The 24,921-nt window shown below is 50.1% G+C and overlaps 3 protein-coding genes across 9 annotated transcripts; 2 read left to right on the forward strand and 1 right to left on the reverse strand.

The window, feature by feature from the left end:
- Positions 1-3,140: 3,140 nt before the first annotated feature.
- GTF2H4 (general transcription factor IIH subunit 4) lies at positions 3,141-8,921 on the forward strand. Of its 3 annotated transcripts, none has more exons than XM_043591030.1 (14): positions 3,141-3,392; positions 4,025-4,167; positions 4,426-4,530; positions 4,880-5,011; positions 5,290-5,386; positions 5,475-5,563; positions 5,760-5,871; positions 6,007-6,075; positions 6,276-6,359; positions 6,759-6,891; positions 7,078-7,208; positions 7,883-7,930; positions 8,078-8,156; positions 8,627-8,921. In XM_043591030.1, the coding sequence occupies exons 2-14, from the start codon at positions 4,028-4,030 to the stop codon at positions 8,797-8,799; spliced, it is 1,392 nt and encodes a 463-aa protein (XP_043446965.1). In that variant the 5' UTR covers positions 3,141-3,392; positions 4,025-4,027; the 3' UTR covers positions 8,800-8,921. The 3 variants fall into 3 exon arrangements, with proteins under 3 accessions (XP_043446965.1, XP_043446967.1, XP_043446966.1); XM_043591032.1 differs by having other exon boundaries at positions 7,117-7,208; XM_043591031.1 differs by having other exon boundaries at positions 3,142-3,360.
- An 85-nt stretch (positions 8,922-9,006) lies between these two features.
- VARS2 (valyl-tRNA synthetase 2, mitochondrial) lies at positions 9,007-20,486 on the forward strand. Of its 4 annotated transcripts, XM_043591022.1 has the most exons (30): positions 9,050-9,180; positions 9,610-9,836; positions 9,976-10,057; positions 10,174-10,274; positions 10,579-10,700; positions 10,820-10,886; positions 10,989-11,086; positions 11,801-11,882; positions 12,057-12,176; positions 12,457-12,568; positions 13,187-13,275; positions 13,791-13,881; positions 14,115-14,242; positions 14,383-14,486; positions 15,195-15,276; positions 15,593-15,669; positions 15,750-15,825; positions 16,115-16,220; positions 16,420-16,490; positions 16,621-16,746; positions 16,968-17,072; positions 17,214-17,282; positions 17,408-17,486; positions 17,608-17,735; positions 17,855-18,007; positions 18,382-18,588; positions 19,293-19,404; positions 19,563-19,738; positions 19,910-20,038; positions 20,133-20,486. In XM_043591022.1, the coding sequence occupies exons 2-30, from the start codon at positions 9,636-9,638 to the stop codon at positions 20,226-20,228; spliced, it is 3,189 nt and encodes a 1,062-aa protein (XP_043446957.1). In that variant the 5' UTR covers positions 9,050-9,180; positions 9,610-9,635; the 3' UTR covers positions 20,229-20,486. The 4 variants fall into 4 exon arrangements, with proteins under 4 accessions (XP_043446956.1, XP_043446957.1, XP_043446955.1 ...); XM_043591021.1 differs by lacking the exons at positions 9,610-9,836; positions 9,976-10,057; positions 10,174-10,274 and having other exon boundaries at positions 9,007-9,180; XM_043591020.1 differs by lacking the exons at positions 9,050-9,180; positions 9,976-10,057; positions 10,174-10,274 and having other exon boundaries at positions 9,507-9,836.
- SFTA2 (surfactant associated 2) lies at positions 19,323-24,921 on the reverse strand. Of its 2 annotated transcripts, XM_043591033.1 has the most exons (4): positions 24,479-24,921; positions 24,151-24,239; positions 23,083-23,180; positions 19,323-19,432 (listed from the first exon to the last, which is right to left on the reverse strand). In XM_043591033.1, the coding sequence occupies exons 1-4, from the start codon at positions 24,537-24,539 to the stop codon at positions 19,384-19,386; spliced, it is 297 nt and encodes a 98-aa protein (XP_043446968.1). In that variant the 5' UTR covers positions 24,540-24,921; the 3' UTR covers positions 19,323-19,383. The 2 variants fall into 2 exon arrangements, with proteins under 2 accessions (XP_043446968.1, XP_043446969.1); XM_043591034.1 differs by lacking the exons at positions 19,323-19,432; positions 23,083-23,180 and adding an exon at positions 23,812-24,003 and having other exon boundaries at positions 24,479-24,728.

The following is a 24,921-nucleotide window of genomic DNA, read 5'->3' on the forward strand; positions in this document are numbered from 1 at the left end:
CCCCACCCTGTTTTTTATGTTATCACTGGCCTACTTTCAGTTCTTGTAAGTGGCCATAGTCCCTCCTGCCATGGCCTTTGTAGAATCTTGTTCCCCTGCCTGGAACATAGTTCCCTGCTGTCTTTGCTTTGTTAAGTCCTGCTTGTCCTTCGGCACTCTTCCCTGACTTGACCAACCAGATCAAATCCTCTTGATGCTCTCAGAACACACGACTTCTTTGTCGTACTTACTACAGGTGTGATTTTTTTAAAAAGCAAATAATAACCATAATATTTTCTGAGCACCTACTATGTGTCAGGACCATCCTTATTACATATTATATCTTTTTTAATACAACATATGAAATAGTTAAAATTATTGCCATTTCACAGAAAAGAAAACGTCTCTGTTCTAAGCAACTTGCCAAAGGCAGCACAGCCAGGAAGCTACAAAACTGGTAAGAAGCAGCCAGTCGGCCCCTGGCTTTGTGTTCTCTCTCCAGGATGCTGCCTGAGGGGAGGAGGTTGTGAACTCTCCATCACACTCTGGATAATCCTAAAAAGGAAAGTTCCTAGGAGCCCAGGCTGATTATCTTCCTAAAGGCCAGCTCCAGAAACTCAGCCTGTGCTCATTTCTTGACATCAACTAGCCCCTATCCACTGCATCCCTTCAAGCAGGGCTCACCAAGAGAATCTGTGATCATAGACATAAATGGTCTCTAGATGCACCATCCAATAGGTAGCCAATAGCTACATGTGGCTATTTATTGAGTGCTTGAAATGGAGCTAATGTGACTGAGGAACTTAATATAAAATTTTTAGTTATGGGGCACCTGGGTGGCTCAGTCGGTTAAGTGTCCAACTTTGGCTTATGTCATGACCTCGTGGTTTGTGAATTCAAGCCCCAAATCCAGCTCTGTGCTGACAGCAGAGAGCCTGGAGCCTGGTTTGGAGTCTGTGTCTCCTTCTCTCTCTGCCCCTCCCCTGCTCCTGTCCTCTTTCTCTCTCTTAAAATAAATAAACATTAAAAAAAATTAAAATTTTATTTTAGTTAATTTAAATTTAAATAGCCACAGGTGGCTAGTAGCTCCTGTTCTGGGCAGGGTAGCCTTAAAGAGTTTTTGCTACACTGCAGGAAGCTGTGACCCGGTCTGCCTAGCTTCCCCTTGCTTGCTCTTGTCAAAATGAAGCATATGACCTATTGCAGTTTTACATACACACAGAAGCTTCTTACAAAGATGGCATTGAACTATACATGGCATTTTGTAATCTGCTTTTCTTCTCCTCATGATAGGTTGTACATAGCTCAGTCACTCTGCATACAGTATCCTAAGTGTTGCCCAGTATTTTACATTCTTGGAATGACCCACATTTTATCTAACTAACCCCCCATAATGGACATTCAGGCTGTTTCCATTGTTTTCATAATACAATAACAACTTCAATAAACATCTTTGCATGTAAATCTCTGTATCCATGTGGGAGAATTTCCATGATACATTTCTAAAGGTGGAATTGGTAGGTCAAATGGCAGCCACATTAAAATAATTGGTACATACTGCCAAATTTCCCCCCAAAAGGTGTGACTATGTCAACTTTCAACAAAAGTATAGACTACTGTATGTTTTTCTGTGGTGACAACATTGAGGTTTATATATATATATATATATATATATATATATATAAATATATATATGTGTATATATATATATATACATACACACACACACCCATATACATTATATATACGTTAATATATATTATATATATGTATATATATACATATGTGTTTTATATGTATATACATATACATTATATACACATGTATATATATATATATATTTGCTAATCAGATATTGTATTGTTTCTTTAACTTACTTTACCTTAATTACTGGTGAAGAAAGCTTTTTCATTTGATTATAAACAATTTGTATTTCTTCTGTTTATTGCCTGTTACATCTTTCCACAATATTTCTATTCTGTTCTTTTTCTTCTTGCTTTGTAAAAGTTCTTTGTATTGTCTATTTTGTCAAATATTTCTTCCCAGACTAATTTGTCTCTTATTGTACTTAACGTTAGCCTTAAAAAAGCTTTGTCAGCTTTGTGTCATTCTTTGTGGACTTTATACACCAATTGCTAAAGGATGGAACAACAAAACAAGCACCAGGTGAGCTACAAAGCATAACCAAGTCTTACACACTTCTTGCCATTTTGGTTCACGGTCCCTCACAGGTACTTCAAATCCCAGCTTCAGGATTTTCTAGATGAATGATTGGCAAATTTCGTCTTTTTTTAATGTTTATTTATTTTTGAGAGAGAGCGTGAGGGGGAGGGGGACGGGAGCAAGGGCGGGGCGGGGGAGGGGGTGCAGCTGCAGAGGACCCGAAGCAGGCTCCGTCCTGACAGAGGGCGAGGCACAGGACTGGGACTCACAAACCCGGAGATCGTGACCTGAGCCGCTGTTGGACGCTCTACCGACCCAGCCACCCAGGCGCCCCTGTGGGCAAATTTCTTAATCCCATTGAGTTTCGGTCTTCTAGTCTGTAATGTGGAAATAATAAAACTTGCTTTATTGGAACTTGGGGGTACTTGTAGCTCTGGCTTTGGCTTAAGACGTTCCCTTCCCTTTTCCTGCAGCAGCTTCATAAGTCAAATCAGACCCAACAATTGGTTTCCTAAAACAACTGTATTAGGATCTTCTAACGAAACGGGTTGGTGGGAGCATGGTGGACGTGGCAATTAAGATTTATTGAGTACTTACAAGCCGAGTAAGACGCATTGAGTGGTACTCCTAACTTGCGAAAACGCTCTAGAGAGTGCTGTATTTCAATTTTACGAGAAGCAAAGAGCTCAAGGAGCTCAGTTTCGTGTGTCTCTGAACTAAGCGTCTCACTTAGGAGACGCTTGCCTCTGACAGCAAGCCCTAGCGGCCCTTCTCCTCCCTGGGTCCCGCCTTCCGCCTAGGTCGGTTAGGCTCGCCGTTAGCTGCGTGAGCGGAAAGCGACGCGGAACTAAGTGGCGCTGCCTCCGGTGTCTCGGACTCTCAATTAAAGGCCAGCCTCCCTCCTCTTGGCTTCCCCGCGGTGCCTTTTGGGAGTTGTAGTCAGACGCGCTTCCGCTCACCCTAGGGTGAGTCCAGAAAAGACTCCAATTCCCAGAAAGCCCCGCGGCGGGCGAGTGAGTGCAGTGCCTGTTCTTATCTTTCCTACTTTTCCACTCCTTCCCCTCCTTTCCTTCTCTTCTGAATCCTACACTCTAGACTCCTGTCTAGTTCTTTGTCCCTCTCCCCATCTTTTTCTCTCGTTTTCCATCGTACATTCTCCTATTCCAGGGAGCCAACGCCAGACATTAGCTCCGGTTAAGCGACGACTTGAGACTCAGGGTGCACGAGGGCGGGGGAATCGACACAGAGTGGTAGGGGGGCCGAGAGAGAGGGGGGTGGGGAGGTATAAGAGAGTTGAGTGAGAGGCGAGGAGTAGGAGGAAAGTAGGAGAGAAGTTAGGAGATCGGACGTATGGATCAGGGTGAATGCGGTTATAGTCTTGGAGGGGAAAGAGGAAAGGTGGGCGTAGATTTGGGAGACAAGGAGGAGAAAGGTAGTTCATTGCTGTGCCCGGCAGGACCTGTGGGGCGGAGAAATAAGATGGGAAGGATTGACAGATTTGGAGCTCATAAGCTGATCTGACCAGAAGAGGTGGAAGGGAGAGAGGATTGGGCTCAAACAAGTTTCCTTGTCACTGCTTAGGTAAAGATGAGACAAGATATTGAAATAAAAAAAATGATTTTGCCAATATGGGACTATTAACAATTCATTTGTTTGGAAATTGAGAGAAGACTGGAGTTAAGGCCAGAAGTGGGGTGAGGAGGCAGGAGAGGAGAGGAGGTTGGTTAGGTTTGGGAGAAAGGAGAGATGAATGATATAGAAAAGGAAATCACAGAAAGAATGGGTTATTGTGGGGGCCAGTGGATCTGGAATTGGGAGGTGAGGTGAGGGATGACACTGACATGGACTGGGGGGGGTGCATTTCTGACTTTGCATCTCTCAGGTGATGGAGAGCACCCCCTCAAGGGGCGGACTGAACCGAGTCCACCTACAATGCAGGAACCTGCAGGAATTCCTAGGGGGCTTGAGCCCTGGCATATTGGACCGATTGTATGGGCACCCTGCCACCTGTCTGGCTGTGTTTAGGTAAGGATCCCCTTCATGGCAGGGACCACGTTGAGGAAATGTAATGGGGCCAGCACACTGGAATAAGTTATGGGTTGAAGCTTAGCTTTGGGGGGCTTGGAGATTAAAGTGTGTCAGGCCAAAACAGATGGAGTTAATGGGGGCAGCAAGACTGGTAAAGGTGTGGGGAGTGGGATGAGATGTTTAAGAGGCTGTTGAGGGCAGAGATGCAGATGAGGCAGTTTTTGATAATAACATTTTATCTCTACCCCCTTCCAGGGAGCTCCCCTCTTTGGCTAAGAACTGGGTGATGCGGATGCTCTTTCTGGAGCAGCCTTTGCCACAAGCTGCTGTAGCCCTGTGGGTGAAGAAGGAATTCAGCAAGTGAGTCTCTGCTGCATGCTCAGCCAGATACACGTTTCTCAACAGCTAGATATTCCAAGTGTTCCTTGGGACACTTCCAGGAAATATTAATGGATATATCCCAAAGCTTGTATTTAAATAAGTTTGGGAAACTCTGCATACTGTATTTTCCCCCTTGGAAAGATGTGATGTCTACAACAAGGTTCTGGTAGGTATTGCAGTAAGAAATTTGCCTTAAGAAGACACTGATTTCACTCTGAAATAGTGTTCCAAGGGATTACCAGTTCAGAAAAGGCAGAAATAGGAGCCTTTGTGGGCCTCCTTGTTTTTGTTCTCTAGACACCCCCTCACCTCTTTGCTTCTGTTTCAGAGCTCAAGAGGAAAGTACAGGGCTGCTGAGTGGCCTCCGTATCTGGCACACCCAGCTGCTCCCTGGTGGTCTCCAGGGCCTCATCCTTAACCCCATCTTCCGCCAGAACCTCCGCATTGCCCTTCTGGGTGGGTATGTCACTTCCATCTTCCTAAGCTAGGAGAGGGGAACTAGGAATTAAACTGCTAATTAAACTGCTGGAGGGGGTGCCCCTGAGGGGCCTCTCTGGGACTTAGTGGGCTCCACCTTTGGGAGCTTGTTTAGGAATAAGTTGGACTAGATGTAGCTGCATGCTATAGGAAAGAAATGTCTTCTACTCATAGCCCATGGAGATAAGGGGGGGAAATAGGGCAGGGGAACAGGCAGGAAACACTGGCAGGGTTCCTTACTCTTTGCCCATCCTGGCATAGGGGTAAGGCCTGGTCTGATGACACAAGTCAACTGGGTCCAGACAAGCATGCCCGGGATGTTCCCTCACTTGACAAGTACGCCGAGGAGCGATGGGAGGTGAGGACTTGGGACTCTGTCTCGGCTTGTGCTCATACTTCCACTGGCCCATAGAGCATTGTTCTCTCTGTTCACTTCTGTTTCTCAGGTGGTCCTGCACTTCATGGTGGGCTCCCCCAGTGCAGCCGTCAGCCAGGACTTGGCTCAGCTTCTCAGCCAGGCTGGGCTCATGAAGAGGTAAGGAAACCAGAGGTACATCAGATCCCTGCTAAACTGAGTGTCCAGGGTGGGTTAGGATTACAGGTGGTTAACTGAAAAAGGAGAGCTGAGTGGAGAATAGCCAGAGAGAAATCAAGAAAAAACATGAGAGGACAAGTGGGGATGGTGGCTTTTCTCTGCATCCCTCTACCCTTGTCTTTGTCTATGTCTCTAGCACTGAACCTGGAGAGCCACCCTGCATTACGTCGGCCGGCTTCCAATTCCTGTTGCTGGACACCCCTGCCCAGCTCTGGTACTTTATGTTGCAGTATTTGCAGACAGCCCAGGTGAGGGGGCCAGGCATGCTCTGCTCTTCTCAAGACCCATGAAGAGACTACCCCTGCAGACTATTTCCTGATGTTCTCTTCCCTCATTCTCTCCCTTCCATCCCTCCTACTTTGTTTCTGTCCATTCCTCCCTAGAGTCGGGGCATGGACCTGGTGGAGATTCTCTCCTTCCTCTTCCAGCTCAGCTTCTCTACTTTGGGCAAGGTAAACGGGGATGGAGCTGGGGGCTTGTGTGGGCAAGCTGATGGGTGGAGAGATGAGAAGGGGAAGTCAGGTTATGGACAAAAGTGTGAAAGATAAGAATGAACAAAGCACAGATGGGAAAAGAGGGAATGAGTGTATAGGGTTGAGAGGGGGAGAATAGGATGTATTTTGGATTCCAACTGGGCACCTCTCTTTCCCAGGATTACTCTGTGGAAGGTATGAGTGATTCTTTGTTGAATTTCCTGCAACATCTGCGTGAGTTTGGGCTTGTTTTCCAGAGGAAGGTATGAACACCCAGATACACGGCTTCTAGGGAAGAGGCAGGGTGGTCTGTTGCCTTGGCCTTTAAAAAGGAGTGGGGTCTCAGGTGTTAGCTACACTTGTAGTGAGTATAGGGTAAGTGTAGAGTTGTTGAATCACTATGTTATGTACCTGAAACTAATGTTACATTGTATGTCAACTATACCAAAACAACAACAAAACAAAAAACAAAAAACAAAAAGAGTGGGTCCCAGGAGACAGTAGCAGGAAGTAGTTGCCAGGACTGAATACTTGGGTCTCTTGGAGGAGACAAGTTGTGAGTTGAGGCTTTGTGCCCTGGAAGGGGTCTGTCTCAGATAGGAAGATGTTGGTTAGTGACACCTGAGCGAGGGCCCCCTGCCTTTCCCTTCTGTCTTTTCCAGAGGAAATCTCGGCGGTACTACCCCACACGACTGGCCATTAATCTCTCGTCAGGTGTTTCTGGAGCTGGGGGTACTGCCCATCAGCCAGGCTTCATTGTTGTAGAAACTAATTACCGACTGTATGCTTACACAGGTGAGGCCAGACAGAGGGCCCCAAGGACAGCAGGTTGGGGATGGGAGTGGGGAGGGAGTGCCAGTTTATGTTTATATTTACCTGGCAGTTTAGAGTTCTCTGACATTCCTCCTCACACTTGAAGGTAATGAGGGAGTCTGGGTATGGGGATAGCCTCCTTATCTTCTCTTCCTATCCCTGGGTCAGAGTCGGAGCTGCAGATCGCCCTGATTGCTCTCTTCTCAGAGATGCTTTATCGCTTCCCCAACATGGTGGTGGCGCAGGTGACCCGGGAGAGCGTGCAGCAGGCCATCGCCAGTGGCATCACAGCCCAGCAGGTACCCCCACTTGGGGAAGGTGGGGGTGGGAAGATAGACTGCACTTTGGCTATGGGGTACAAGGTACTCATCTTACAGAGGCTAACATTGGCTCTGTTACAGTAGATGGCGGTGAGTTCTTTGTGTTTGAGTATAGACCATGCACACGAAGAGAAGTCAAGGCTTTAACTGTGGGAAAAGGCAGACCCTCCATGGGCAAAAACATGGGGGAGGAGGTACAGATTTGTGTCTTCACTACTAACCACTTCCTATCTGCATAAACAGCTTGGTTGCTTCACTTCTCTGAGCCTCAGTTTCCTCATCTGGAAAATGGAAATAATGACAGTTCTCACCTTACGGGGTTTTGGGGAGGATTCAATGAGAGAATAGCAGTAAAGCATTTAGCTCAGAGCCTGCCATGCAGTAAGTGCTCAAAAGTTAATAGTTGCTGCTATTTTAGAGAAAAAAACAAAACAAGACTATGGAAAGGGCAAATGTGCTAGAGCACATTTAGCAGACATAACCAATAGGAACAGCAACTTGGGACAACATCTGAACAGGGATGGGTTAAAGACAGGCATGGCTATGGATTTTTAAATAGTAAGGTGATATTTTACTGACATCAGATGACAGCTTAGGTAGCTTTCCTGCCCTCTTACTTGAGCTCCTGATCCCATTCTTGTCTGTTTTCTTAGATCATCCATTTCCTAAGGACAAGGGCCCACCCAGTGATGCTCAAACAGGTATCAAGCTGCTGGAGGCTGACAGCCCCTGGCACCTGGTGATGAAGTGATGGAAAAGAGAAAGGGGCATCCAAGTCCGGGGAGTAGACAGCTGGGGTTGCCTGGGGCAGTATTCCTGAATCTTATAGCCATTTCTTGCTTCTACAGTCACCTGTGCTGCCGCCCACCATCACGGACCAGATTCGGCTGTGGGAGCTAGAAAGGGACAGACTCCGGTTCACTGAGGGTGAGTGGCTTCTGGTGGTTGGTTCTTGGTCACTGGCCAGAAGAAAGACAATTTAGTCTTGATGAACTGAAAAAGCTATTCATGCATTTTATTTTTTTGTTTACTGCATGGGCTGGTAGAGAAAAGCTGGCAAAACACTTTTATTTTGGGGATGAGCCTGTAGTAGTAAGTAAATTGTCTCAAATCTGTGCAATTTGGATTCAGTAGAAGAGGGAATTGGGAGGGATAATTCACATTAATTCCTCTGATTTGGTGAGCATTAATTGGGTTTCTTTACTGTGTTACATTGCCTTACTGAATATGGCTGGATCACGCTAGTGTTAGGATGAGCCCTGAAACAGACAAGCATAGAGAATTAGTTTTCAGATTGTGGTGGGTGGCAAGCCCAGGCCAATGACCCGTGGCTGCCACGCAGAGGTCTCAGTTCTTGCCTTTTCTCTCTCCCACCGCCCCTTTCCTGCGGACTCCAGGTGTACTGTATAATCAGTTCTTGTCGCAAGTGGACTTTGAGCTGCTGCTGGCCCACGCTCGGGAGCTGGGCGTTCTGGTGTTCGAGAACTCGGCCAAGAGGCTGATGGTGGTGACCCCGGCCGGGCACAGCGACGTCAAGCGCTTCTGGAAGCGGCAGAAGCACAGCTCCTGAGAGTGCGGGCTCAGACCCGGGCGGGGTGGGGCTGTTGCGTGGAGGCGGACGCAGCCTTAGAACTCAGGTGTTTTTTTATTTACACGCCGGACTCTTATTGTTTAATAAAGTTGTGGAAGTGAGCCACGGTGCCCCCTGGGCGCCTCCCGCGTGGCTTTTCGTTTATCCTCGTTGGACCTGCACCTTACAGCGCTGGCAGCCCACCTGACCGCCGGAAAGCGAATGGGCCCGAGTAGGCTACAGCGCATGCGCCGGGCGTGGCCCCGCCTCCCTGCACCGCACGGCTCGCGGGTCGCATTCCGGGGTCGGATTCGCTGGTTTCCCTCAGCCTTCCATGCTGCGGCGGCTGCGGGGCACCCTGGGATAGCGGCGGCTCGCCGGGTGAGCGCGCGCAAGAGCGGCTTGGTCGGGGTGGGTGGCTCAGCGCTGTAGAGATCGACGCGCTGCGACGGGCAGGAAAGCCGGGCAGAGCAGGGCCGGGGGCAGTGGGGGCGTTGTTTGGGCAGGCCGGGATGGCAATGAGGAGACTCTCTGCTGGCTCTCGGGCACCCTGATGTGGACAATCTCCCAGAATCCTTGAGTCCTTTCCCCGCCCCGTGCGGTCATTCACCGTCGCAGATACACGGGTTGAGGGCAACAAACTCCGACACCATGCACTCTAGTCCTAACGGGGGAAGCGTCGTGGGGGGGGGGGGAGGGAGGAGATAGCAGGCCAGTGCTAGTAGAAGGCAGGGAATAAGGAAGACGGTGTGACACCCCACGCTCACCCACCCACGTATCCTCCTAATGTGCTCTGTCTGTCTGGAACAGATCTTGGCCCTTTCCAAGCGCTCCTGATGCCTCATATGCCTCTGGCTTCTTTTCGATCACCACTCTGGGGGCTGAGGCCGTCACAGGTCTTCCCCAGGTCGTATCCCCTTTCTACCCAGTCAAAGCCCCATGGATCCTCCCTCTCCCGGAGAAACCATGAAGCCAAGAAGAAGCGCCAGCGAGAAAAGCAGGCGGCGCTGGAGGCTGGGGTAGCCCGGAAGAGCAAGGTTAGGGGTCAGATAGCTTGTTCTTGGTTTTTTGAGAAAACTTCGGAGGGGGCTGGAGGAGAGACTGGTTGGATTCCAGATGCCTGGGGTATACTGGAAATTGTATCCCCGCATCCCCACTTTTGGTCATTCTCTCCAGTCACCTGCAGAATCCAGTAAGTCCTGGACTCCTAAGGAGGTGGTGGTGTATGAAATTCCCACAGAACGCGGTGAAAAGAAAGGTAACTAGGGAACTTGAAGGTCTTTTCTCCCACATTTTTGTTGCCCATTTGGTCTGCTGAAATGCAGCCTGGGAACAAAGTTCAGGAGTTAGTGGAGCTCTCCTCTGCTGCTGCAGATGTCTCCCGGGTCCTGCCTCCTGCATACAGCCCTCGATATGTTGAGGCTGCCTGGTACTCTTGGTGGGTGCGAGAGGGCTTCTTCAAACCAGAATATCAGGTTAGTACCTGGAAGAGAGGGGTACTAAATGGTCCCCAGCACAGAATGGCCATTGAGCTTGGGCACAGCTGAGTGTTAGAGTCTGGAGCTTACAGCTAGCCATATTGCAGAACCTGCTTAATAAAACAGAGAACTTGTCTTCTGCTCCTGGTGTCCAAAGCGTTTTCTTGGCAGGTTTTCCCCTTTTCTGTAATTTGCTGGACTATTTTTCCTGCAGTTCTTCCTGCCTCAGAGGCACCAGAGGGTGCTGTTCCCCCAGGTAACATCCAGTCGTCTTTTGCCCTTTGACTTTTCTGTTTTCTAGACCAGGCTGCCCCAGGCCACAGGGGAGACGTTTTCCATGTGTATCCCACCTCCCAATGTCACTGGCTCCCTACATATTGGACATGCACTGACAGTGGCCATACAGGATGCCCTGGTGCGCTGGTGAGAGGGGAATGGGGCTGCTTATGGTCTTGGAGGGGAAGGAGGAAGTGTGCTAGTGTGCAGGGAGTGAGAGTAAATATGGAGGCTCGGGGGTTCCCGTGAGGGTATTTGTTTTGCAGGCACCGGATGTGTGGGGATGAGGTGCTGTGGGTCCCAGGCTCAGATCATGCGGGAATTGCTACACAAGTATGAATTTTGCCACTTTTCCCTTTTCTTGGGTGAAGGAGAGTTGTTCTCCTTTTAAAACGACCTGATTCTCTGTTCATTTGCCTCCTTTTCTTACCGTAGGCTGTGGTGGAGAAGCAACTTTGGAAGGAGCAAGGAGTGAGGAGACATGAGCTGAGCCGGGAAGACTTCCTTAGGGAGGTGTGGAAGTGGAAGGAGGAGTGAGTACGGTGGGTGGAGTTTGCCCCCCCACCTCCCTGCACATGGAAGGTTTGGGTCCTTGCTTCTGAGTCACTCTCCCTAACCTGATGGGCTCTTTGCATCCAGCCCTAAATTCCCTCAGAGAGGGAAGCCCTGGATTCCTTTAGCATTCAGTGGGGTCTCTAAGCGTTGTGAGTGTGTGTGTATTACATACTTGAAAATGCATGAATTTGTGTGTGTGGGTATATATGTATATTGTTTCTGCACTTACCCCATTTTTTCTAGCCTAGATTTCCTCGTCTCTTTTACTTACCTATCCCTACCTTCCATCTACTTGAAATTACCCTCATTCTTATAGGTGTCTGTTATCACAAACCATTTTCTCTGTAAAGTTTCTTTGGGTTTTTCCCAAATTGGCTGCCCCCTCCTCTGTTACTGCAGAACTTTATTTCCCTCCCTCCCTCCCTTCTTTCCTTCCTATTCTGTACCCAACATGGGTCTTGAACTCATGACCTTGAGATCAAGGGTCACATGCTTTACCAGCTGAGCCAGTCAGGCACCCCGGAACTTTATACTTCTTTTAATGCCATAGAAGACCCATACTGAGTTTGTGTGCGTGTCTCCATTAGCTTTTAGAGACTAAATCAATGCCATACATTGCTGGGAGTGTCACTGGGCCTGTACATAGTTGGTGCTCAGGACAAGTTTGCTGACAAAAATCTCTCTGGGCACAGGAAAGGTGGAGAGATCTGTGAGCAGCTCCAAGCTCTGGGGGCCTCCCTGGACTGGGACCGAGAGTGTTTCACTATGGATGCTGTGAGTGCTCCATGCCTTGATCCCTGTGGGTGTTGAGGAGGTGTCTAGAGATATGTGCAGGCAGGTGGGATGTTGTGTGTGTTGGGGGTAGCAGGGTGGGAATGCCTGGGTCTCTGAGTGGGGTGATGGGCTGAGAATGGGCTGTTAGATATGGACACTGAGATCATCCCCTAGGGCTCCTCAGTGGCCGTGACTGAAGCTTTTGTGCGACTCTATGAGGCAGGGTTGTTGTATCGGAACCAGCAGCTTGTCAACTGGTCCTGTGCTTTAAGATCAGCCATCTCGGATATCGAGGTGAGGCAGAGGAGGAGAAGCAGGTCTGTGAGAGCTCCTAGGGATGATGGAAATGCCTGTGTCAAGGGGGTGTTGTGAGAATTAAATGAGAATTCATGGAAGGTGTTCAGCACAATACCCAGTGCGGTGTAAGTGCTCGGTGAATATTTTTGAACTATGACTGAATTAGGGGAGGGGGAGGTGGCTCCTGAATCCTCTGAATGTCTTTAGTTGGGCCGCAGGGCAGGCTGGTGAGTGGAGGAGAGGCTGCTCTCCAGCCCTGCTGCTGTGACTCTTCCAGGTGGAGAGCCGGCCCCTGCCTGGCCGCACGGAACTTCGTCTGCCTGGCTGCCCCATCCCTGTGTCTTTTGGCCTCCTTGTTTCTGTGGCCTTCCCTGTGGATGGAGAGCCTGGTAAGGGTAGTCCTCAGAGAGGTTGTCTGCTTATCATAACTGCTTTCTTGAGCACATGTGGGGTTGGTGGGAGGGAGCCCACCAGCCTGTTTCCTACATGGCCTGGTGGGAGGTGCATAGGGAACCTTGGTAGTGTTGGTGTTCTTGTAGGCATTTATTCTGGGTCTTCTGGGCCATGTAAGAAAAGTGCACATGGGCACTGCCCTTTGGAAGCTTGACCTAATTCTACAGGAGGCTGTTACCCCTTCTCTTTCTCAGAGAAAGAGAAGAAAGATTAGCTGGAATAGACAGAGGAAGTTTCTCAACGAGTGATTAGGGCACTGAGAACCCCCAGTGTTCTCTAGCACCAAGTAAGGATTCTAGTTGCTTTTGTCAATGCTCTACCTGTTTGTTCCATGCAAGTTATGGAGAAATTCCTTAGCACCAGATAGCCTCCTGGGCTTCTGGTCATGAGCTTACATAAAACCCCAGGCTCCTAATTTCCTCTAGTTATACCTGGGGGTCTATTCAATCATGACTGCTTCCTGTCCCCTCCCTTTTCTGGTTCTCCTGGCTTTAGTTACAGGAGTGAGGGACCAGGGCAATGACCAGCATTAAGTGCTTGAATTTTGTCTTCAGACACAGAGATTGTAGTAGGAACCACAAGGCCAGAGACATTGCCTGGAGACGTGGCTGTGGCTGTTCATCCTGATGACTCCCGATACACAGTAATACACATTGTGCTTTCTGCTGGCTGACTTTCCTACACATAGCTTTCTCTTCCCTTCCTGTTTGATGGTAACTCCTTTCCTTTGATTTCCTTTTCCTAAGACTTGTCTCGTTTCCACTCTCCAGTGTCTCTGACTCTGTGCCTTTCTTTTCTTGATGTCCTACTTAGTCTCTAGCTTAGCAGTTGACAAATTATTGCCTGTGGGCCAAACCCATCCTACTGCCTGTTTTTGTATATCCGCCCTTGCATGTTTTATGTATTACCTGCAACTGAGTATTATTACCTAACTGCGCTGCATTGGCAAAGCAGAGTAAATGTGCAGAGACCAAATTTGCCTTGTGGCCTGCAAAGCCTACAATAAACTCTGGCCCCATGAGAAAAAGTTTAGTGACCACTGCTCTAGCTCTTTACCTTCTGGTTTTCACCCTCTTATTCCCAGAGTTTTTTACATTCAGCCCAGACCTTTGTACCCCACACGTGTACCTGGCCTTGATCTTGCTCTCTTCCTTTCAGCATCTGCATGGGCGACAGCTTCGTCACCCCTTGACTGGGCAGCTTCTCCCCCTCGTCACAGACTCTGCTGTTCAGCCACACATGGGCACAGGTGGGTGGAGGCCACGGGAGGGAGAGCAGGCTGGGGATTCTGGAGGAGTGGGGAAGCATCAGGAAGAGGAAGAAAGGAAGGGAGGGAAAGCCTTTTCTGGGGTAGTCTCAGTGGGGAGTGGGACAAAAAGGAGGCATGGACAGAGAAGAGAAAAGAGAGATGGGGGTGTGGGCGACAACGAAATCTCTGGAAAAGGTCAGGGGTCAGTGTTCATGGTGGTTCTGTACCCCCAGGGGCGGTGAAGGTGACTCCAGCACATAGTCTTGCTGATGCTGAGCTGGGAGCCCGACATGGCTTGAGCCCTCTGAGTGTCATTGCAGAGGATGGGACCATGACTTCCCTCTGTGGGGATTGGCTACAGGTGGTACTGGCCTCAGTGTTACCCCATCCTTTGGGAGCACCCTCTGCCTTTCCTCAATCCTCCCTCTCACACTTTCCTTAATCCTTCCTCTCACACACACTTAGTGGCCTTTAACCTTTACTGTTGCCATTTTTCCCCAGGGTCTTCACCGATTTGTGGCCCGGGAAAAGATTATGTCTGCACTGAGGGAGCGGGGCCTGTTCCGGGGCCTTCAGAACCACCCTATGGTGCTTCCTATTTGCAGGTAACCCCATTTTAACCCTTTTACTTAGGACTTTTCTGGGAAGGGAGTGGATGAAGCTAATAGTGCAATAGGATAGACTCCATACTGCTTACAAGGGAACAGAAGCTCTGTGTCAGTTTTTTTTTTTTTTTAATTTTTTTGGTTTATTTATTTTTTTGAGAGAGAGAGAGAGAGAGATAGGGAAAGTGTGAGTGAGGAGGGGCAGAGAGAGAGGGAGACACAGAATCTGAAGCAGGCTCCAGGCTCTAAGCTGTCAGCACAGAGCCTGATGTGAGGCTCGAACTTAACATGATGATATCATGACCTGAGCCGAAGTTGGATGCTTAACCGACTGAGCCACCCAGGTGCCCCTGTGTCAGTTTTTTTTTTTTAATTTTTTTATGTTTATTTATTTTTGACAGAGAGAGAGAGAGAGAGAGAGAGAGAGAGAGAGAGAGAGAATATGACTGGGGGAGGGGCAGGGGGAGACAGAGAGACACAGAATCTGAAACAGGCTCTGAGCTGTTAGCACAGAGCCTGACACGGGGCTCTAACTCACTGACCGTGAGATCATGACCTGAGCCCAAGTCGGATGCTCAATCGACTGAGCCACCCAGGTGCCCCTCCCCTGTGTCAGGTCTGAGGGCCTGGCATGTAGTATGTACTATGTCCCAGTGGGGAAAGGCACAGGACCTGAGGAGCAGCAGACTCACCCTGCCTCTTTCTCAGCCGTTCTGGGGACGTGGTAGAATACCTACTGAAGAGCCAGTGGTTTGTCCGCTGCCGGGAGATGGGGGATCGAGCTGCCCAGGTAAGGCTGCAGGGTGAGGAAGGAATGGGAATTCCCTGAAAATTGGAATGAAAAAACAGAAGCTGGGGCCCTCCTGCCCCACAGACCTCTGGCCCTGGCATTTGAGAGGAGGGCTGTGGGGATGGAGGTAGGGAGGCCCAGAAAGGGCTGGCGCACATTCCAGTCAAACCCCGAATCTTCTCAGGAGCCTCTGGAGGTCTTTTATGAGTAATAGCACCACCTCAGAGGACGCTTGTCTCATCTCAGGAGGGGTGCTGGTGTAGGAAGCATTATCTAAGCTTTTTTAGAAGCATTATCTAAGGGCCTTTTTCTCCAGGCTGTGGAGTCAGGAGCTCTGGAGCTCAGTCCCTCCTTCCACCAGAAAAACTGGCAGCACTGGTTTTCCCACATTGGGTAAGGGTAAGGGGCTCTATGGAGGTGGGGTGGGGCGATGCCCTGGTTATTCTGAGAAATCACTGACGTCCTCTTGGCAGAGACTGGTGTATCTCCCGGCAGCTGTGGTGGGGCCATCAGATTCCCGCCTACCTGGTTGTAGAGGAGCAAACGAAGGTTGGTAGGAGGAAGGGGACGGGGAGGGCTGGGCACGGCGGAAAGAGAAATAGCCATAGCGCAAGCATCAGAGACTTTGAGCACCCCTCCCAACCCCCTGCCTTTCTAGAGCTTCATGGTCTTAGTCATGTAACCCACTGCAGGATCAGAGTGCCTGAGCGGGCACTTCTTCATCTCACTGCCGGAGGGGGTCGGCCATCCCTAGACCACATGGGAGAACACGAAAGTCGGTGATGTTTCACACTGGCAGAACTTCCTTGTTCTCCCCCACCCCTTACTTTTTCTGTAGGGTGACAGGGAGGACTGTTGGGTGGTTGGGAGGACAGAGGCCGAGGCCAGAAAAATAGCTTCAGAGCTGACAGGGAGACCAGCGGCAGAGCTGATCCTGCAGAGGGGTGAGTGTCTGTGTTGTGGAGGGCAGGGGAGAGCGTCTGGGCCTTTGAGGGGGCAGATACTGAGGTGGAGGAGGTGGGGTTAGGAAAGTTGGGAATGGGGCAGAGTGCCATGGTCTCTGTGGGTGGGGTTGGGCTGGAAAGGTACACAGTTGTGGGCTGGAGGTTCCAGTTGTCCCCCATTCCCTGTTCTGTTTCCCAGACCCTGATGTCCTGGACACATGGTTCTCTTCAGCTCTTTTCCCCTTTGCTGCCCTGGGCTGGCCCCAAGAGGTGAGGCGAGGTGAGGGGAGGAGAGTGAAGGTGGGGATGATGAAGTAGACACTTGGCCTTCCAGAGAGCCTCAAGGAGAGCTGCAAGAACAGAGCTTGGGCCTCTCACTGCTTAATCTTTTTCCTCCTAGACCCCAGACCTCACTCGTTTCTACCCCCTGTCACTTTTGGAAACTGGTAGTGACCTTCTGTTCTTCTGGGTGGGCCGCATGGTCATGTTGGGGACCCAGCTCACAGGGCAGCTCCCCTTCAGCAAGGTAACAGCACTTCAGTGCTGAGCCCCTCTTGTGGACTCCCCAGTCTTCCCTAAATCTTGTTCTCTGTTCTAGTCCCTAATGAAGTATTTTCTGTGGTCCCAATTCCTTTTTCCTGATTCTCTTCCTACCCTAACCCCTGTTGCATGGAGGCCAGAGATTCCCTGGGCACTTCCGGGGAAAGGCTCCCCTAGCCCCTCTGCTGACTCCCTCCATGTTCCCAGGTGCTTCTTCATTCCATGGTTCGGGACAGGCAGGGCCGGAAAATGAGCAAGTCCCTAGGGAATGTGTTGGACCCACGAGACATCATCAGTGGGGTGGAGCTGCAGGTCAGGATGAAATTTGGCAAGGGATGGGTTTGTGGGAGAGAAGAACGGAGACTGTGGAGAGGACCCGGCTGGGAGGGAGAGTGGGTGGGGCCCTTGTAGCAGCAGGGTCTTTGACCAAGGCCAGTGAATTACCCATCTCAGGTGCTGCAGGAAAAGCTGAGGGATGGGAACTTGGACTCTACAGAGCTGGCGATCGCGGCTGCAGCACAGGTGAGTCACCAACGTCCACTTCATCTCGGCCTCTAGCTCGAGGCCTCTGGTTTTCTTCACAGCCCAGGTTTCTGATCCTGCAGCTGCGTAGGCATCTGCCCCTCCTCTTCTCCCTCTGGTTGTAGAGAAAGGACTTCCCTCATGGGATCCCTGAGTGTGGGACAGATGCCCTAAGATTCACCTTGTGCTCCCATGGGGCCTTAGGTAAGCCTGGGCAAGGGAGGGGTCCGGGCTGTAGGCACCCTTGTAGAGGGTGGGGCAAGGTCAAGGATTCCCTGTGCTACTGCCACCCACGTGTACACTCCCCCTCTTCCTATTCCTCTAGGGGGCGACTTGCACCTGTCTGTCTCCGAAGTCCTGAGTTCCCGGCATTTCTGCAACAAAATTTGGAATGCCCTGCGCTTTATCCTCAATGCCTTAGGGGAGAAATTTGTGCCCCAGCCTGCAGAAGAGGTAAGAGAGAGGCTTGGGAGGCAGAATCATCAGGTCTCTGGGGGCTGAAGATGGCATTTGGAGCGAAAGGACACAGGGGAGTCGAGTCGTCCCATCCTGAAGCCCTTTGCTGCCCGCAGCTTTCCCCTTCATCGCCCATGGATGCCTGGATCCTGAGCCGTCTTGTCCATACTGCCCGGGAGTGTGGGCGAGGCTTCCTTGCCCAAGAGCTCTCACTTGTCACCCATGCCCTGCACCACTTCTGGCTCCATAACCTCTGTGATGTCTACTTGGTGAGTAGACTGGGGTCATGGCGTGGCATTCCACTCCTGTTACCTGCTTCCTGTTCGCCTTGAGATCCAATTCCCTGGCAAAGGGCTCTGCCTCTTTTTGATAGGCCGAGAACTCAGTGCTTTTCTTCTGAAACTGTGCAAACCACACTGACAATTTTATACACCTCCCCACACTCCTGAGAATCCCTGCGCTAGATTTCTACATCTCAGTTGCTCCAGAGTGTGTTCTGGGACAGCCGACGGGGTCCAAGATGCCCTGTGCTCCTGCCCATGTTCACCCACAGCACTCTTCACTGTCAGGGCAGTGAGTATGTAGAGAAAGGACACAGATAATGGCCTGGGCCTGTTCCCTGACCCTCTGGCTCCCTCCCCAGGAGGCTGTGAAGCCGGTGCTGTTGCACTCACCCCGTCCCCAAGGCCCCCCTCAGGTCCTGTTCTCCTGTGCTGACATCGGTCTCCGCCTCCTCGCCCCACTGATGCCCTTCCTGGCTGAAGAGCTCTGGCAGAGGCTGCCCCTCAGGCCTGGAGGCTCCTCTGCCCCTAGCATCTCTGTTGCCCCCTACCCCACTGCCTGCAGCTTGGTGAGTACGCATCCCTGATGTCTGGGTATGGGACCACTGGTGAAGGGCTGGGGAGCAGTCTTCTCAAAGCGTTTGCTGCTGTAGGGTCCTCAACAATCGTGATTTGTACTTTAGTGTAGAGTCTTTAGGAAGATGGGTTGTTCTCACAGGTCTGTGTTGGGGGCAGTATTAGCCCCATAGACAAGAGCAGAACTTTGTCCCTAGACTGACCATGCCTCAGTTCTCCATCTTTAAACCAGGGGTAGTAATAGTTAATAGCATGGTTGTGATGAGAACTAGGTGAGAACTAATAGGATGGTCCCCAAATTGCTGCAGTTTTAAGCTTTAATAATTTCAGAAGGAAAAATACTACAGACTCACCCAAAAAATACTTTTAACATTTAATTATTTAAATTTCTTTATGCTTATTTGGTTTTGTGAGTTTTGAATGATACGGTTTAAATTCCAACTTACTTTTGGTTGTTTGGTATATTTGACCAGAACAATTAACAGACATCAACACAAACATCAACTAAGACGTCCTTAGATGGTACCCCAGGTTTTGCTGGGTTCTGTTCCTTGAGGTGGTGAATTTTGTGTGTAGTGGAGAAGAGAGAGTATGTTGCCCTTAGCAGATCAGGGTGGTCAGGTGGAGAGTAGAGCCAGGAGGGCTGATATCAAGTCTCCCAGGGGCCTGCTTATCAGCTCTGGGTCTTCATCTCCAGGAACACTGGCACCAGCCTGAGCTGGAACAGCGCTTCTCCCGGGTCCAAGAGGCCGTGCAGGCACTGAGGGCTCTCCGAGCCACATACCAGCTCACAAAGGCCCGGCCCCGAGGTGAGATGGGTCCTGGGCTCCTGAGTCCCTGCAGAAAGAAGGGGTTGGTGGAGGAGTGGGGAGAGCCTGGAGGGCAGAGCCCAGAGTTAGGAGGTGCAGGATGGGGAGGGAAGCAGGATCTCATGCTTTGACACTGACGGTTTCCCTTTCCTCCTCAGTGCTGTTGCAGAGCTCAGAGCCTGAAGAGCAAGGCCTCTTCGAGGCCTTTCTGGAACCTCTAGGCACCCTGGGCCACTGTGGGGCTGTGGGCTTCTTACCCCCAGGTGTACTGGCTCCCTCTGGCTGGGCCCAGGCTCCACTCAATGATACCATTCAGGTGTACATGGAGTTGCAGGTGCTTAGAGGAGACTGGAGGGGGAAGGGAGGGATTGAAAAGGATGTTGGGAGGAGGGCAAATGGTGGGTTCTGTAAAAGTGAGAAGGGCTCCTGAGAATGGGGTGGAGACAGGTACTGGACAGGCCGCAGATGTTACAAAGAAGGCTGAGCCTTCTCTGTTCTTCCACAGGGGCTTGTGGACCCCCAGACCCATCTATCTCTGCTAGCTGCCCGAAGACACAAGTTGCAAAAGCAGCTTGATGGCCTCATGGCCTGGACCCCATCAGACGGGGAGACGGACACTAAAAGGCAGCAGAGGGTGAGGCTGGAGGAAGCCTGATTCCCTGTGGGAATGTGGGCTGGAGGGGATGGGCCTTATATCTGGATCCTCACCTGCTTCTCTTCTTGGCTAGCTTTCCTCCCTCGAGTTGGAATTGTCGAAGCTGGACAAGGCAGCCTCTCACCTCCGGCAGCTGATGGATGCATGTCCTAGCCCCAGAGAGCTCTGAGCTCCAGCTCACTATATGGTGGTTTTCTTCTCTTCCTGATCTGCCTTTGAGGACAGACAGAATCTAGCAGCTGTCAAGCATGATGGAGATTCTGAGACCTTGTGGCTCACTTCCCATATTTCGTAAATAAGGAAACCAGATTGGTTTGGTCAGTGTCACTGGGTGTCCTCAAGATGCTCACATTCCTGCCCAGCCTCCCTCTTATGCAGTCCTACCTGGAAGTTTAGGAATGAGATAAACTTGGTCTTTTTATTCCTCTTTCTCCTAGTGGTGACTTTCTTGCCTTTCAGTTGTTCCCTGAGGCTTTGATCTAGGAAAAGAGGGGCGCTGCCTCTTACCCTGGGGCTAAGCCTGGGGCTCTGGGCTGCAGTGGGAGTGTGCATGCTGGCGGTGTCTGCCTTATTGGAAGAAAGAGGAGCGTCCTGGTAAGGCCTGGGTACTGTGACTCGGGTTCCACCTACTTCTTGGAATTACTGACAGTGTCCTGGCTCCTGCAGGCCATTTCTCCTCACCAAATGGAAGGTACCCCACTCCTTGGCTTTATCCTGGGGTGGGGTGTGCTAAGAGGAGCAGGTACTTCCTCTGGGCCCGAGGGGCTGCAAGGCACGCTGGGGCTTGAATGCTGCCCCTGTTCTGTGTACCTGATACCAGACTGCCAGGGACATCTTGACCAACCTCCAACAGATGTACATCCCCACTGATGCAGACACCCACTGATCCACCCTAAACACCTTGTGTCATCTCCGTGGAATTCAGGGACCTGCCTCTTACATGCCCAAGTTATATTCTGTCTAGCAGCTCTGAGGCTATTACTTATGGTAGGCCTATCATGGTCTGTAGCTTCCGTGGTGCATATAATCCTCCTGAGAACCTTAGGAGGTGGGTGTTGGCTCCATTTTGGAAATGAAGAAATGTGCTCGGAGAATAAAAGTAACTTGTCCAAAGTATCAACTGGGATTCAACCCAGTACATAGGTGCAGGTTCATTTTGGCTGCTGTAACCAAGCATCAAATATAATGGTGGGTTAGGCAAGGTGGACATTTCTTTTGCTGAGCAGAGGCAGTTCAGAGTTCTGTAATAAAGGAGGCCCACACCCCATTTAATCTTATTTCCTGCCATTCTGATACACTGTTTCCAACTCTAGGTCTAAGATCTGCTCCACCCTACCCCCACCCCCATCCTATCCAGAGAGAGGAGGGAGAGGAGGGGTTGGGCAGCTTCCTTTCTGTCTTCCCCCAGTTCAAATATTTCTATATGCTGGGAACTATTCTGGACCCTTGGATTCATCAATGACTGAAACAAAGGTCTTTGTTTACTTTAATTCTAGCAAGGAGAGTCAAAAAGAACACATGTAAATAAAGTAAACTATACACTATGTCTGAGAGTCATAAATGCTATGGGGAAAAAAGGGTAGAATAAGGCAATGTGGAAAGGGACAGACTGTAGTATTAAATGGGTCAGGGTAGAACTCACTATGAAAGTGAGATTTAAGCAAGGACTTGTAGGAGGTGCAGGAATTAGCCAAGTGGATGCCTGGGAGAAGAGTGTTCCAGATAGAGGGAAGAGCCAGAGCAAAACTAAGATGGGAGCATATCCTGAGTGCTCAAAGAGCAGCAAGGAGGCTAGTGCTGGGGGGAAGAGTAGGAGATAAAGTCCATTGTGGGGTAGGGAGTCAGGAAAGCTCAAGGCAGATCATCTAGGGCTGTGCTGTCCAAAATGGTTGCCATTTAACGAATTCAAAATTAAGTACAACTAAACATTCCGTTCCACAGTCACACTAGCTACATTTCAAGTGTTTGATAGCCACATGTGGCTAGTGGCTACCATATTGGTCAGTGTAGGTTCTAAAACATTTCCATCATGGAAAGTTTATTGGAAAGCACTGGTCTATGACCTGTAGGCTACTGGAAGGACTTTGTTTTCTTCCCTCAAATAAAAATGCCTCTCCTTTCAGAGATGTCATCAGGAAGTTGTATACTGCCTTTCTCCTTGTAGCTGTTGCCATTCCTAGTTGACAGGCTGGGAAATACGATGAGCTGTGTGCTAAGCTAAATGTAAGTGAGCCATGTGCTCAGCTAGAATTTACGTGATTACCCAAAAGGAGAAGAACGGCAATTAGGTGTGTTCAATCCCAAAGCATTCTTTTCCCTGTACTGCTCTGTCGAGTCTTGGAAGAGAGTTTTTTTGAGGAAAGAATCTGGAAATCACAGCCTGGTGACCCCAGGCCCTGAGATGTAGGAATCAGGTTGAGAGGCAGTTAGCTGTTTGCTCCTTGGAAATTCAGACATCCAGTTCCCCAACTTGGGTAGGGCCTACACACCTGACCCATGAGTGTCACCTGCACCTAGTGCAGGCAAAGAACAAGTCATGGAACACTGGGGCCCTTTTTAGCTCCCAGCTACCTCTCTTCCAGGTTGCTGATCTCAGGATAGTTGTAAAGGAAAATAGAGGAATTTTGTTTTGGAAGTTTTTTGTTTCATTTCCCACTTGCAATTCCCCCCTCATCTTCAGGGATGCTCTATTTGGAGCCGTTGCCTTCTCCTCCCTCCAAGGAAGTCAGCCTCTAATTTCCCATGGTGGTGATACTGGGTAGGTGGGGAGTATGGTAGGTAGGGGAGAGGACTGTGGAGAACAGGAAACAGTCACATCAGTACCCCCAAATGGTCAAGTTTGAGCTGCATGATTGCATTTTGAGAAAGCTGGTAAGAAGTCAAGATCATCTTGGGTGAGGAGACAGAGGAGTGCCTGCCTCAAGAAAATCAGAAGGAAGACCTTGGACCCTTGAGGGGACTAGGACTTCTATGTCAGGACCATGGTTGAATTTTAACAATCCCTACTACTCAGGCTCACTTACCTGCCCATGTACCCTACGTAGCTGCTCCATGTAATGCTCACAACAGTCCAAGCATCAGGTACTATCATTCCCACTTTGCAGGTGAAGAAATGGAGGCTCTGAGAGATAAGAAATTTACCCAGGACTCAAGTGTGGGCCTGTGGGACTGTATGTCCTCACAGCCAGCACAAGCTTTGCTAGCACCCACCCTCCCCACCACTCACACCTGGCTGGCCAGATATCCTCTCACAGGTGGAACCTCTCATCTATCGCTGGAGCTGCCTCCCAAGCAAAGAAGGATGAAATGAAAATCTTGCTTAAGTCAAGGCATTTGTCTGGTGTCCACTGCTAATGGACCTAAAGTGAGTAATTTACCCTCTGTAAGCCTCAGTGTTCATCTGTAAAATTGGACAGTGACACTTATTCTACATTCAAGATCACTGCAAGCATTGAAATGGGAAAGCATCAAGTCTGGCACAAAGTAGGAATTCAGTACATTTCTTGCCTTTATTCCTAGGTATTCTGAAGATCTCAGCTTGAAGTGTGTGTTCACACACATGCATGTATAAGTGTGGCGTGTGGGTCCTCAGTTAACTTCCCAGATTCTTTCTAGGCCTTTCACACTGGTGTTGAGGGAGAGGGTGTCCATCCCAGAATCCCTCTGCTTAATAAGGGGGTGAGTCAGAGAGTTTGGTGTCCAATTCCATTTTCCTGCCAGCTCTCTGTTCACAAACCCACAAAGGCAAGTCATTGAATTCATCATACTTACTGCCACTCGGCAGGGTTTAGGGCATCTTTCCTGTACCTTGGTGGTCAAATGCCTGGGCCAAGGGAGGACACAGGTTTCGACTGTTCTCAGACTTTGCAGATGGCATGGTGTGGGGATCCTGCATGATGGAGGGTGACATTGGTCCCAGGTGGGAGGTGGAGGAGGAAGCAGAGCTGGGGAAGAGAAAGGGTTAGAGGGAAGGGTGTAAGATGGCTCTCACTCACCCCTTGGAGATGGCCAGACCCCAGCAGAGAGGCCCACACTGACTCAAACACACTCAAAGTTCACACAGCCTCACCTTTCCCCTCCCAAAGAACTACCTTTTCGAGCAATTCCAGGAAGCTGGAATCATAGGAGAAATTTGCTAGAAGGGAGTCCTTCAGCTTCAGCTGCAAAATCATTCTTGGCCCTAGGGATCAAAAAATACAGCTTAGTGTCCGATTGTTAGGGCTATATTCCTTCAGAGATGTGGGCACCCCTGCCTCCCCCACCCCAAGTTGCTCTTCCCTGACAATGCCCTTCAGGACCCACTCGATGCAGGGGTTCAGCCCCAGACCTCTGGAAGCTCAGGACTGGATGCCTCTCTTACTCCCCTCTTTGGCCTCTTCCTGCTATGAGCACCCAGGCATCAAGCCCTCCAGCCCTCACCTGTTCCCTGTGAGCTGCTCAGGAGTGTCAGGAAGAGGAAGAAGGGCAGCCTGGCCCCCATTGTGGCCACCTCACTTCTTGCTTCTCTGATGGACAGAAGAGATGTCTGAAGCCCCAGCTAGCTTCTCCTTACCAGGCCTGCCTTTCTATACTCCACTCAATCCTTAGCATAAGTGTTTGGGGGGGAAATGGGAGAGGGAAGCTGGGTAACTGGATTTTCCAGTTCTCCCAGTATGGCTTTGAGGACCCAGAAAAGGGCCATTCACTGGGCTGTTGGGGAAAATAGAAGATGGTCCCCTTTCCTCAATCCTGTGCCCCACCCCTTCCCTATGTCTGGAGGCTTTGATGGGGATGGTGCCCAGTTCTACAGAGAGGGAAGTTAAGGAGGTGTCCCTCCTGCAGGTGTCTGGGCCCCACCTAAGCCTGGGCCTCTACTTGTTCTT

The sequence above is a fragment of the Prionailurus bengalensis genome, chromosome B2 (genome assembly GCF_016509475.1).
Source record: "Prionailurus bengalensis isolate Pbe53 chromosome B2, Fcat_Pben_1.1_paternal_pri, whole genome shotgun sequence".
Classification (NCBI taxonomy): domain Eukaryota; kingdom Metazoa; phylum Chordata; class Mammalia; order Carnivora; family Felidae; genus Prionailurus; species Prionailurus bengalensis.